Source organism: Colius striatus, unplaced genomic scaffold, assembly GCF_028858725.1.
Source record: "Colius striatus isolate bColStr4 unplaced genomic scaffold, bColStr4.1.hap1 scaffold_222, whole genome shotgun sequence".
Classification (NCBI taxonomy): domain Eukaryota; kingdom Metazoa; phylum Chordata; class Aves; order Coliiformes; family Coliidae; genus Colius; species Colius striatus.
Genome location: NW_026908512.1, coordinates 6,893 through 18,450, shown reverse-complemented (window position 1 = coordinate 18,450; position 11,558 = coordinate 6,893). Strand labels below are relative to the sequence as shown.

Below are 11,558 nucleotides of genomic sequence, written 5' to 3'. Positions count from 1 at the left end.
TACAGGTGTTGTTGTGCAAGGCAGGTGTTGCTGTGCAAGACAAGTGTTGCTGTGCAAGGCAGGTGTTGCTGTGCAAGGCAGGTGTTGCTGTGCAAGACAAGTGTTGCTGTGCAAGGCAGGTGTTGCTCTGCAATGCAGGTGTTGCTGTGCAAGGCAGGCATTGCTCTGCTGCCTGCAATCCATCCCTCAAGGACTGGGCACCCAGTTCCTGCTTGAGCCCAAGATGTCCCTGCCAGAGAAGCAATGAGGGAAAGGAAAAACCAAAATAACAGGATACTGAGACAAAACCCAAATCCAAACCATGCAAACTATAGCTGAGAAACAAAAATGAAAGGGTAAGCCTGTACCCCACGCCTGCCTTGCAGGAGAGGCAGCTGGCTGCCTTCTGAACTGCAGAACCAGCCACTCCAGAGCTCCTAGAGAACAAGAGTTTGGCAATAATTACCATGCACAAAGGCCACTTATAAAACATCTCCATAAAAATATCTATTTCTCTCTATATCTCTATTTATACACATCAGGGAGAAGCTTCAGACTGAGCACATCCCACGCACCCCGTAGCGGGGGGAACGGGGGGGGATCTATTTAATCCCCGTGAGCCGAGTGCTGGGAGTCGGAGTTGGCATCCACACGTGGCATGAAGTCAGTGGGCTGCTCTGAACGGGCTGGGGGCTGCTGAGGAGCTGAAGCCTTTCAGGAACATGCCAAGCCACGGGTCAGGGGAACTCCCCGGCCTCGGGCTGCTCTGCACAAGGGGGGTTCAGGAGTGAAGGTATTTTATGTGGCGCTTGCCCAGCCCACAGATGGGTGTCCATGCAGTGAGGGGCAGAGGGAACGAAAGCACCCTCCTTGGCAGATCTGTGGCACGTCAGCTCCCTGTGCTTCAGAGAGCCCGTGGGAATCGGTGACTGGTCTCTGACCTGAAGTACCGGCAGCTTCACAAGACCAGCCCCAATGCTGGAGCTGCAGTGGGGCGAGCACAGGACCTCATGTACCACAGATACAGAAGCTGCACCTTTTTTCCCCTCTCTGAGATGCTGATCCAATGAAAACTCAAAGTTCCTCAAGAACCCGATGCCGAGAACTTCCTTGGATGTGCCAACAACCACAATGTGTAGGAGTGCTGACCTTGTCCCCATTGAGATGGACCTTTAGAACACCAAGAGACTAAAACCACTGGAAGCCTCTATCATGTCACTGTGTCCTTTGGAGGCTGGCAGGGGCCACATGCTCGTGCCACAGAAGCACAAGGGAAAGCGATGGCTGAGGGTTAACGCCAGCATCTCGTGGCTCTAAGGAAAAGAGAAGCTGGCTCTTGCTAGACATTTATTTTAGTACTGATGTCTCTTGGGAACATCTGAAACAAGAAAAAAAAAGTGAGCATGCTTAGAATCACAGAATGGTGGGGCTGGAAGGGACCTTTAGAGATCACCTGGTCCAACCCCCCTGCAGAACCAGGTCAACCTTAGTGCTTAATGGAATGATGAAGAGCAGCCACCTCATTTTCAGGCTCTCTGCCAGAGAACACTCTGATTTTGGAACAAATACAAACAAGGTCTAAAGTAACACTGCCAATGGCAGAAACCAAACTCTTACTGCTGGTCACTGAGTGCTATAAAGAGATAAAGCCCAGCTGCAAGGAGAACAGATGACAGGGATGCAGTGGCATACAACTCTCCCACTACACGCTTGAGGAAGGTGGTCAAAGTAGCCAGCAGTGCTGTGAAGCAGTATAAAGGTGGCAATGAAAGGTGATTAATGTGTCAGTGAGGGGAACATATCAAAGTCAGAGATGGGAAAACACACCCAGAACAGTCAGCCAATTTCTTCCCATGCTGGAAGTGGTGGGCAGGGGCTTGGAAAGAGGAGACAATAGATGTGTTCAGGGATCTCACTCCTGTACCAGGAACTGCGTCACAAAAGGGACTTTACGTGGTGTTTCAGGGAGTGCAGCAAAGGGAATGGCTCTTCACTGCCTCACCCTGCTGCAGGAGCTTGTTTCAAGGACAAAGGTCTCGTTGGTGCAAGTCACACGAGAACGCTCTGCAGACAGACCTCGGCTTTGTAACAGAAACGAAATACAAGCAGCTGCTGCTCCAGCATCCAGTGCTTCATGTTGGCAAACCACGGGTTCACTGCTAAACACTTCCCCAGCGGAGATTTTGAAGCCAAAGTAGTGCAGGGCTTCTGGGAAGCTGGGGAATGGTGCCTTGGCTGCCACCCTCAGGCTCCTTCTGTGACATGCCAGCTGCAAGCATGAGCTCCTGCACTTCAGAGAAGAAACATCAGCATACCATGGCTACTGTGTCTTTATTCAGCCAAGTTTATTTATCTCACACACCTCCACAGGGGTCTGAAAAGACACTGACTTGATTGCTCCATTGCTAACCAAAGCTGTGACTACATGCAGGAGAGCTGCTGGGCTGGAAATCCTCCAGATGAAGCCTGCTGCCACCTGACGTGGGTCATCGGAAGGTATCGCTTCATGCCCGACTCAAAGAACCTGCTGACTTGCTCCAGTGACTCCTCCAGCCTGTTTTAGGGGCCTGTTGACAGCCCACCTCACTGAAAATGGAGTTGGAAGGGGGAAAAAAGGTGACTAGATAGGATGTTAGGTGATGTCATCCAGGCAAGGGCTGGACCAGACGGTCTTTTGAGGTCCCTTCTGACAGGGGGCTGTTCTGTAGGATGGGGGAAAGGGGACAACAGCCAGGGCCTGGCAGCAACACAGATGAGAACTGTCTCCTGGGCAAGGACAGATCAGCAGGTCGAGGCAGAGCATGGCATTTGTGATCCCGTGCTCTCCCAGCAGCAGCTTGCTTCAGTTCCATGCCTTCAGCTGTACCCTGCACCAGCCTGCTTTAAAGCACGTGAAACACAGGAGAAGCTCAGGTGTTTTGGCCCAAAAGGCAATGCATGCAGGGTGCAGCACTATACCTGCCCCAAACTCCCTACCTGCACAGCAAGAAGGAACTCTGTCTGGTTCAGTTTGCTGTTCAGCACGATAAACGTTCCCTCAGGTGGTTTCTGCTACAGCCTTGCTCCAGTAATTCACTGTTCTCAGTTGTCAGAAAGTGGCATCTACCTGCCCTGACGTGGCTTTTCACTAGATAAGAACAACTTCTACCAGATTCTTGCTAGAATACAGAACACCAGCTGTTTAATATTATCTGTATACATCCCTCTGAGCTGTGATAACCAAAATGGTGACATGGAGGCAGCACCTGAGGAGGCAAGCATCTGTTATTCCCTGTACACACCAAGCAAGCACAGTCACCCCTGGTAACACAAGTGCATGCACTTTTTGGTGCCCATTTTACCACCTTTGTGCTCATGGTAGAACAAAAGGCACTCTTACATTTCTTATTTAATCCAGGTATTTTGCCATTAAGGAAGAACAGCAGTGGGAAGATGAAGCTGCATCACTGGAAGCTGCAGCACCACAGAAGGAACGGGGTACAACGTCTGTTACCTGATCCTGGGTATATCTGCAAGGGGTATGCTGAGCTCTTCTCACAGAAGCAGCTCTCCTTGTGCTCTATGGGGTAACTGCTCAACCTTCCTCGTGCTGGTTTGAAAATGGAAAGGTAGCCAAAGGAAACGCTTCTCTGGGAGAGAAACTGTTGACACCAAGCTTTTCTTTTTGACGTGGAGGGACTCAGGAACAAACAAAACCCCACTTCTCCATAAAGCAGTCACAAACCTTCCTTGCCAAGTCACTTTCCTTCCTGTTGGCATCACCAGGGTTTTGTGCTTCAAGAGTCTGCTTATACAGGAAAGTCAGGGCTGAAGAGGGTGCTAAAGGAACTGTGCAACAGCTTGTGAAATGTGTGTTTTGCTCCCAGGCCCATGTCTGCTCTCATCTGAGGCACCACATGTGCCCACCACTGCTGGGAAAAGCCTGAGCCTGCCTCCAAAACCACACTCTGGTTTCAGCAGTGATTTTTGCCAGCCCTGCAGAGTTGTGGCTGTGAAGCCAGGCTGGGATCTTACCCCCCAGCATCACAGCAGCAATCCCCCAAGAGCTGTAGCCAGGGCATCCCAAACAGCCTCAGACCCTGCTCTCTGTTGCAGCGTTACAAGTACCAGAAGGGCTTCAAACATGAACCCCAGCTCCCATCTCTGTTCTAGAGCTTTCCCAGAGGAATGCAGAAGACTCCTGTAGGAAATGTGATCCTCCTTCTGGGTGTTGCAACAGCTAGAACCAATGAACAGCTGAAATATGGTCATGAGGCATCGTGATGGGACTTTGCCTTTGTCACATGCCAAAGCCAGGGAAGGTCTTGGATGGGGCCAAGGCTCTGGCTGGGTGCTTAAGGCACTTCACAGAGTCCCCAGATGGTGGGGGCTGGAAGGGCTCTGCAAAGCTGCTGCAGCCCCAGCCCCTGCTAAAGCAGGTTCCCCTGGCTCAGGGTGCACAGGAACGTGTCCAGGTGGCTTTGGAAACCTTCCAAGGAGCCTCCACACCCTCCCTGGGCAGCCTGGGCCAGGGCTCCCTCACCTCAGCACCGAAGGACTTGCTCCTCCTGTGCCAGACGCACTGCCTGTGCTCCAGCCTGTGTCTGTCACCCCTTGTCCTGGCACTGGCCACCACACACCAAACACTGGCCACATCTTCTCAACACTCATCCTTCAGGTACTTGTAAGTGTTGCTGAGGTGCCCCTGAGCTCAGCCTTCTCTTCTCCAGGCTGAACAGCCCCAGGGCTGCAGCCTTTCCTCCCCACACACGTTCCATTGCCCCAGGATCTTGGTGTCCCTGCACTGGCCTCTCTCCAGCAGTTCCCTGTCTCTCTTGAGCTGGGGAGCCCAGAACTGGACACAGGACTCCAGCTGAGGCCTCACCAGGGCAGAGCAGAGGGGGAGCAGAACCTCCCTCGACCTGCTGCCCACACTTCTGATGCACTCTTCTTACCCACACCACAGACAGACAAACAGATGGGAATGAGCACAATTCCTTTGGCTCAGGTGGTTGCTGCCCTGACTCTTGTTTGCCCACATTCCCCACTGTCCCATGCAAGTGCACTGGAATGTTCTTCTACACAACACTTCACATGCAAGAACTTGTTGAAGCCTGATAAGGGAGTTTATTAAAACGAGCAGGCACAGGTCTGCTGAGCTGGGCACACATTTGTCTTAATGACTTCAGTAAGAGGCTCACGTTCAGCAAGGGAAGGGCAGAGTCACTAGCAGGGTGTCTCCTGTGAGGCTGCCAGTGCCACAGGACCTGCAGGGGCCAGGGGCAGCAGCACTGCTGGCAGACTGCCTGCTGCCCCCTGCAGAGGGAGCAGAGGGGGAGAAGCCTCACAAAAGCAATCCTTTCATTTCTGCGTGCTCTCAGACCCTCACTCCACTTCAACAGGCACAGATTTAAGCTGCCTGAGATTCTCCTCTCCACTGGGGCTGCCTGGTGCAGGAGGAACATGCTCACACACCCCTCAGTCCTCCCTGCTCTTAGCACCCTCTCTTCTCACCTACAACTGAAGCCCCTTTTCTCATGTACTGTGGGTATTCCTTGAGGCATTTCCAGCTCCTGTCCTGGTACTAGAGACAGATACAATATAGACAAGGCTCAGAATTACAAAGCACAAGCAAACAGCTGTCAGGGTAACCAAAACCATTCCAGATTGCTTTGGTTTGGTTTTCACTTTTGTTATGTACCAATCTGGTTTCTAACAGAAGAGGACAGATTCACAGAAGACCTCGTGTGTGTGTGCACTTTGTCCTTTCCCTCTAGTTTATATGCTGTTGCTTTTAGAAGGCAAGGTTTCTGTTTCCTTTCTCTTGGATGGGTAATGAAATCCCACCCAGAGAACTGAGGTTCTGCTCTTCAGGAAGGACACCCTGTTGTGATCACCCTGCCTGCTGGAACGTGAAACCCTTCCAGGGAGAAACCATGTCACCAGCTATTGCACGTCAGACAGAGGCAGCTTCACGATCCAACAGATACCCTGGCAGTCAGATGCATCTGCCATTAAAGGACACAGTTTTCATTGGAATGGAACTGTTTGCTAGGCTCTCACACTGAGTTCTGAGTGCTACAATAAGCCTGTGCAGACACACCACTGCTTTGGCAGTCTTACTGACACCTTTGTGCTGACCCTCCTTCCCCAGGCATCACGGTACCAAGGTGCTGACATACCTCAGGAGTGGGAACTGCTGGGAAAGAGACACAAAAGGTAGTGTTTGAGACCAGGAAAACACAAAGCAGAAATGCTGCAGTCAGTACTAACCACCACTATTTAAGACACCCGGGTTTTGTGCCAGATGAAGTAGTGTCAAAGACCCAACTCGCAGCTGCCAGGCTGCATTGTGGGCTTCCCCTCCAGCCTGGGTTCATATCCAAACGACTTCCCCACTGGTTTTGGCTCTTTGGAGCTCCACAAGTCACTCACTAGCTGGTTGTCTGCCTGTGCTGGAAACTAGACCCCCATACACTGCTTATGGTGTTACGGGATGGGATGCTCCAATTCCTCAGCTGGTCCACAAAGGTACGTTGTCCTGCACAGGTCAAATAGGGGAAGTGGCTAAGAAGAGGTGATAAAAGGCTCATTGCTTTAATATTCTTTGGAGAAAGTGCAGGGTTTTATAAAAGCAGGAGCCACTCTCCCCTCCAGCAGGTTTTTCCCACCACAGACAGCACCTGCTCAACCTGGACTTCGGGCACACTGCAGAGAAGGAGGCTCTGGATGTCGTTTCAAGCTTCAGTAACAGGCTGCAGGAAGGAAGAGGAGGAAAGGAAGCCTTCTGAGAAAGAGATCCTCTGAATAGACATGGTGCTAGCAAAACACACCAGCTGCTTCTCTGCTCCTGCCTGGCTGCTGGGCTGCAGAGTGGCCTGTAGTTACACACCCACCCTTCTCAACAAAGAAATATGAGGCAGGAATTCACCTGCAGTCACCCAATGCCTATGCAGAGACCAGCTGCTAGTCTACAGCAGCACACCTAAGGTCCAGCTTAAGAAGAAACAAGAACTGGAATCAGCTGAAGAGTTTCTAGAGTGAGTGTACTGTGAAAATAAAGACAAGGTTGAAGAGCATGGACACTGCACCAGAGCACTGATGAGCTGGATGAAGAGGCCCACGGTGAGAGCTGCAGCTACTTACCAACAGCACTGCAGAAAGGAAAAACCTGTTTGTTTCAGATCTGAGGTGCTAATTTACATTCAGCTATTGCTTGTGCAGTGCTCCCAGACTGTTTTCCAGAAACTCTTGCTTACAGGGTCCCTGGCTTCATCACAGACTCACGTGGGACAGAGGCCACTGGAAGCGATGCCACCCCTCGGCAGCTCAGAGGTGCAGGGCAGGGTGCTTCCAGAGTGGACTAAACCAGCACTGGAACCAAATGAAACAGAAAACACCACAGAAAAGAGAATGCCTTTTCAAAGACACCTGTGATTGCTACATATTTGTCTGAATTAGTGGTGCAGGTTAGCCCCATCCCACGCTGATACTCTGCAGGGGCTGGAGACTTACCTTACACCCAGGGCTAAACAAGGGTAAGGAGTCATCTGGTCGATTCAACACAAGAGAGGGAGACGTTGATACTGGAGGCGAGGCAAAAGACTGCAGAGCACGAGCAACAGAGGTGATTTTTATGCCCACCTGAACCCCTCTGCCACATAATGGTACCTGAGATACAGCCTTTTGTTTTGAAACTGGCAACCTTTTTGGTACGCCCATTCCAGACCTAGAACCAGAAGAAATCAATGGACCTGACTTGCTCTGATATCTCTGTTCTGTGAACCCAAGAGAGGACTTCAGGCTACTGTCCTTAAACCCCAAACTATCAGGCCTTGTCTGTCTGACAAACTCTGCTTATGAAGTTCTTGTCTGATATTTTCCTTCCTCTCTGTGATCTTCCTTGCTCATTTTAAAGCATCGACTAGAATAAGGCAAGACACAATCCAAAAGATAAGGAAACTGAAGATGCCAGCAGTGGCAGACTGCAGGTCTGGGGCAAAGAGACTTCACTCTTGTGTAGAAAGACAGATGGGATCTGTGCAAGCTAAACCCAGCAATACTAAAGATAAAGCAAATTTTGGACTGCCATGAGCATAAACACTTTCAAAGGGAAAGTCTCAGTACTGTTCCTGTTCTTACAGCACACAGCAAATGCCCTGCAATGCATTCAGTCCTTCAGTTCCACTGCAAAACCTGCCCACTGAGGCCTTAAATTCCTGTCAAATCAGAGCACTGGAGCAGCTTGCTCCTCTACAGAGGGCAAGCCAAAGTTGTGTTATTGCCATCAAAGGACAGAAGGGCTCCAGGCTGCCCCTTTCCTACAAGCTGTCTGCCTGCCTCACAGCCTACCCCTGCCCTGGCCCCAGAGGGAACGTGGTGTGCAATGGTGCCCTTGGCACTGGCCTTGTTCTTCTCAAAAAGGCCTTGCAAAGACAGAAAGTCAGGCAAATCTCAGCACTGAACAGTAACTCTGTGCTGTGTGCTCCTCATGTGCTCTCGGGGCAGTTTCCAACCTCCTTCAGCTCACCTTCACGCTCCCGTGCAAAAGGATGTAAAGAACAAATTGCTCTGCTAGGGTTGTTAAAAACCCCTCTTCTGTGAAGCCCATGGCTTCAAACACATTGACTGGAGCTGTGCTAATACTTCTGTGACAGCCCATAAAGAAACAGAAGCAAACAAAGCCTGTCTCCAATTCCCTTCCACAACACCTATGCCCTACGTACAGCGTATGCCAGGCAGAGCTGAGACCGGCTCGTGCCTCAGGTCACCAGTGCCACAGCCAAAGACACAACAACAGGCTGGACACACAGCACCATCCTCCCTCAAGGATCAAGAAAATCACCATCATTACCCCCTCCCCCCCAAAGCTTCCTGTGCTTTACATGACCATCCTCTCTGGTAGCAGTAGGAATAACAGCATTTGTATGTTGCTGATGAGAAACTGTATGAACCCAATAAAGTGCCTGGGCCAAGAAGATGGATCCTGCCAGGGCTGGCACGGGCCTCTGGCGTGTTGGAAACCCGGTGTGGAAGATTAGCAGTGCTCCTCAAACTCCCCCAGTCCCACTCCTAACCCCCAGTCCAAGGTGACGTGGCCAAGGTGTGGGGACGTGGCCGGCTGGGAAGGAAGGTCTGCTGCTTGTTCTCAGGAACAGATGTTCTCAGGACCCAAGTTTTACACAGCTTTTAAAAAAAACCATGTCCAAGCCAGCCCTGTTTCTTGCTGCAGGCAGCCAGAACACCTCTGGGAACACACAGGGGAACACACAGGGGTCGCTGCCAGCTCCGGCCAGCGCCCACGCTGCGCCACGGCTCGTTGTGCGGCGGTTTGGGTAAGGACGGGGCAATTTGCTGTCAAAGAAATAGCAAAAGCTTTTGTTTTTTTCCCTTTAAATGCTTGGGGTATCCTTTCCTCTCCTCCAGTCCCAGTGGCATTTTCCTCTCGGCTTTGCTCCTCCAGTTGTGCTGACCTCTTTAACCGTACATGTGCTCAAGCGTCCGACGCAGAGTGTTCTCTCCCCGCTGCAAGAGTCATCCCAGTCCTCCCTCCCCGGCCCAGCTCCTACCCCACACCCCAGGCCCCGGCCCCAGGGCCTTAGATAAGCCATTCCTTCTTGCTCTCGTCGATGGTCTCCGTGAAGTTGGGGTCATTGTTCATGATGGCGGCGTCGGCGCTCTCGGCCGACTCGGCCCCCTTGGCCTCATTGGTGTGGTAGGTTCCTTTGTGGCGGAACATGTAGCGGATGAGGAACACCAAGGTGCAGAGGATGGTGAAGATCACCACTGCGATGACCCCTGCATGAAGAGGGAAAGAAAAGATGCCACAGCGAGGTGAACACCCACAGGCTGTGACGTGGAGCCCACCCCGAGCCACCGGGCAGTTAAACGTCACTGCGGTCGCTCCGTTTCCACTCCTCTCCTATTTGCATCTACACAGAACCTCACTCAGGGGAGTCTGGGACTAAACTTCAACGTTCCAGCCTGCTTAGAGAGGCTGACTACAGGGCAGAAGGTGCTGAGGGCTCCTAAAGCGTGAGGGTGAGACAGTGACGTGGTACAGCCCGGGCAGCTCTCTGAGGATGGAGTCACTGATGGACGTGTCCCAGTCACAGCCCCTCACAGCATGTCCTTGAGAACTGGCTTGGATCACTGCTGGCTCACTCCACCACCAGGCCCTGGCTCCACTTAGTTACAGATAAAACTGCTTTTCACCACATCTGTCCTGAACTGCTCCCCCTGCAACGGCCTCTTTGGGGTTCAGTCTCACAAGTCTCACCCTCTCAGGTGCACGTAACCATGTGTTAAAACAGCACTGCTCCTTCTTTGGCTCTTCTCTACAGCCACAAGGATCTCCCAGCAGGAAGACTTGATGAAATCCTCAGGTTAAAAAGCCCCCTGTCATCAGGCAGAGTTCTGTTAGGCCACTGTTGTTGACTGATGCTCTTGGGGAGCAGCCTGGCTTTCCCTGAGCAATGACCTTCCAGGTTTCAGAGGACCAATGAAAAGCTTTTAGTAGCAATAAATATATAAACTAAAAAGGAAGAATAATGTAGCCAATAAAAACCAAAGCAACCAATGGTAATGCAAGTTCCAGTTCTGCTATTGCTGAACATCACCTGTCACACTGAATGGCACATCAGTTACAGCAGGAACGCAGCAGGATCACAAGGGACTGCTGTCACGGGTGGAGCAAACAGTGTTTGACAGGTTCATGTTGAAGCTGCTGTTACTGGCAAAGTGTCCTTGCCATTTCCTACAGATCAACTGCTCTGTTAAGGTGACCACTGCAAAGCTGCCCCCCACATGGATGCTCACTATGTGGATTATGGATATCAGCATTTTGAGTCGGTTAAAGTGGATCTGAGGGGACAAACCAAGTGAGAAGCAATCACTCCTTGCACTAGGGCCACGCAGACCTCTAGCCGACTTTGTTCAGGTGTTGTTCCCACACAGTCAGCTCTAAGCAAATAACTTGATAGTTATTTGTTGCCAAGTCTCAGAGTCGTCCTGCAGAGTACCTTAGAGAAGCAGAGAGCTCCCTTACCTCCGATGATTGCAGAGTTCCTGTTGACTCCATCTCCTAGAGCTTGCCCATTGTATGGGAAATCAGCGCTGGCTGTAAAGAGGGAATGAAAGATTCAGGTTGTGACAGCAGTGAAACACCACAAAGCAGTTCTGAAATACATACAACCTCCTCAGATACAACTGAGAGACAGCTGTGATCCCTGGATATGTATCTAAAGGAGAGGAGATCTCTTACTGGGAGCTAATTGCTCAGAACTTCTCGCTTCCTCCTGACAAAAATGAAAGTGAAATAAAGGAGAACTCTTGGTAAGCCCTGCTGTTACCATAGGAGCTCCTTTATTGCTCTACTGACATGAATTCAGTACGTTTCTTTAGCACAGAACCAAAGAAAAGCCTTTCTTTCAAAAGCCTGTGATCACACACACTCTTAAGTGAGGGTTTTGCTTCTGTCACTGCTATCCAGCAAAAGCTTCGGAGTTTCCAGGGTTTGGTGACTGCCACTGGGTACAACTGCAGGCTCTTTGAAAGACAACCAGCCAGCCCAAGGTAAGCAGGGGCTGCAGTTGCTGCTG

General features: G+C 51.1%; 1 protein-coding gene across 1 annotated transcript; it reads right to left on the bottom strand.

Moving 5' to 3' along the window:
• Nucleotides 1–12: 12 nt before the first annotated feature.
• On the bottom strand, nt 13–11,077 carry LOC133629186 (contactin-associated protein-like 2; the record flags this gene model as incomplete). The annotated part of the gene is made up of 2 exons (XM_062019848.1): nt 13–9,756; nt 11,006–11,077. Coding segments are annotated over 2 exons (272 nt in total), but the record flags the coding sequence as incomplete, so codon positions are not given.
• Between the last annotated feature and the right edge of the window lie 481 nt (nt 11,078–11,558).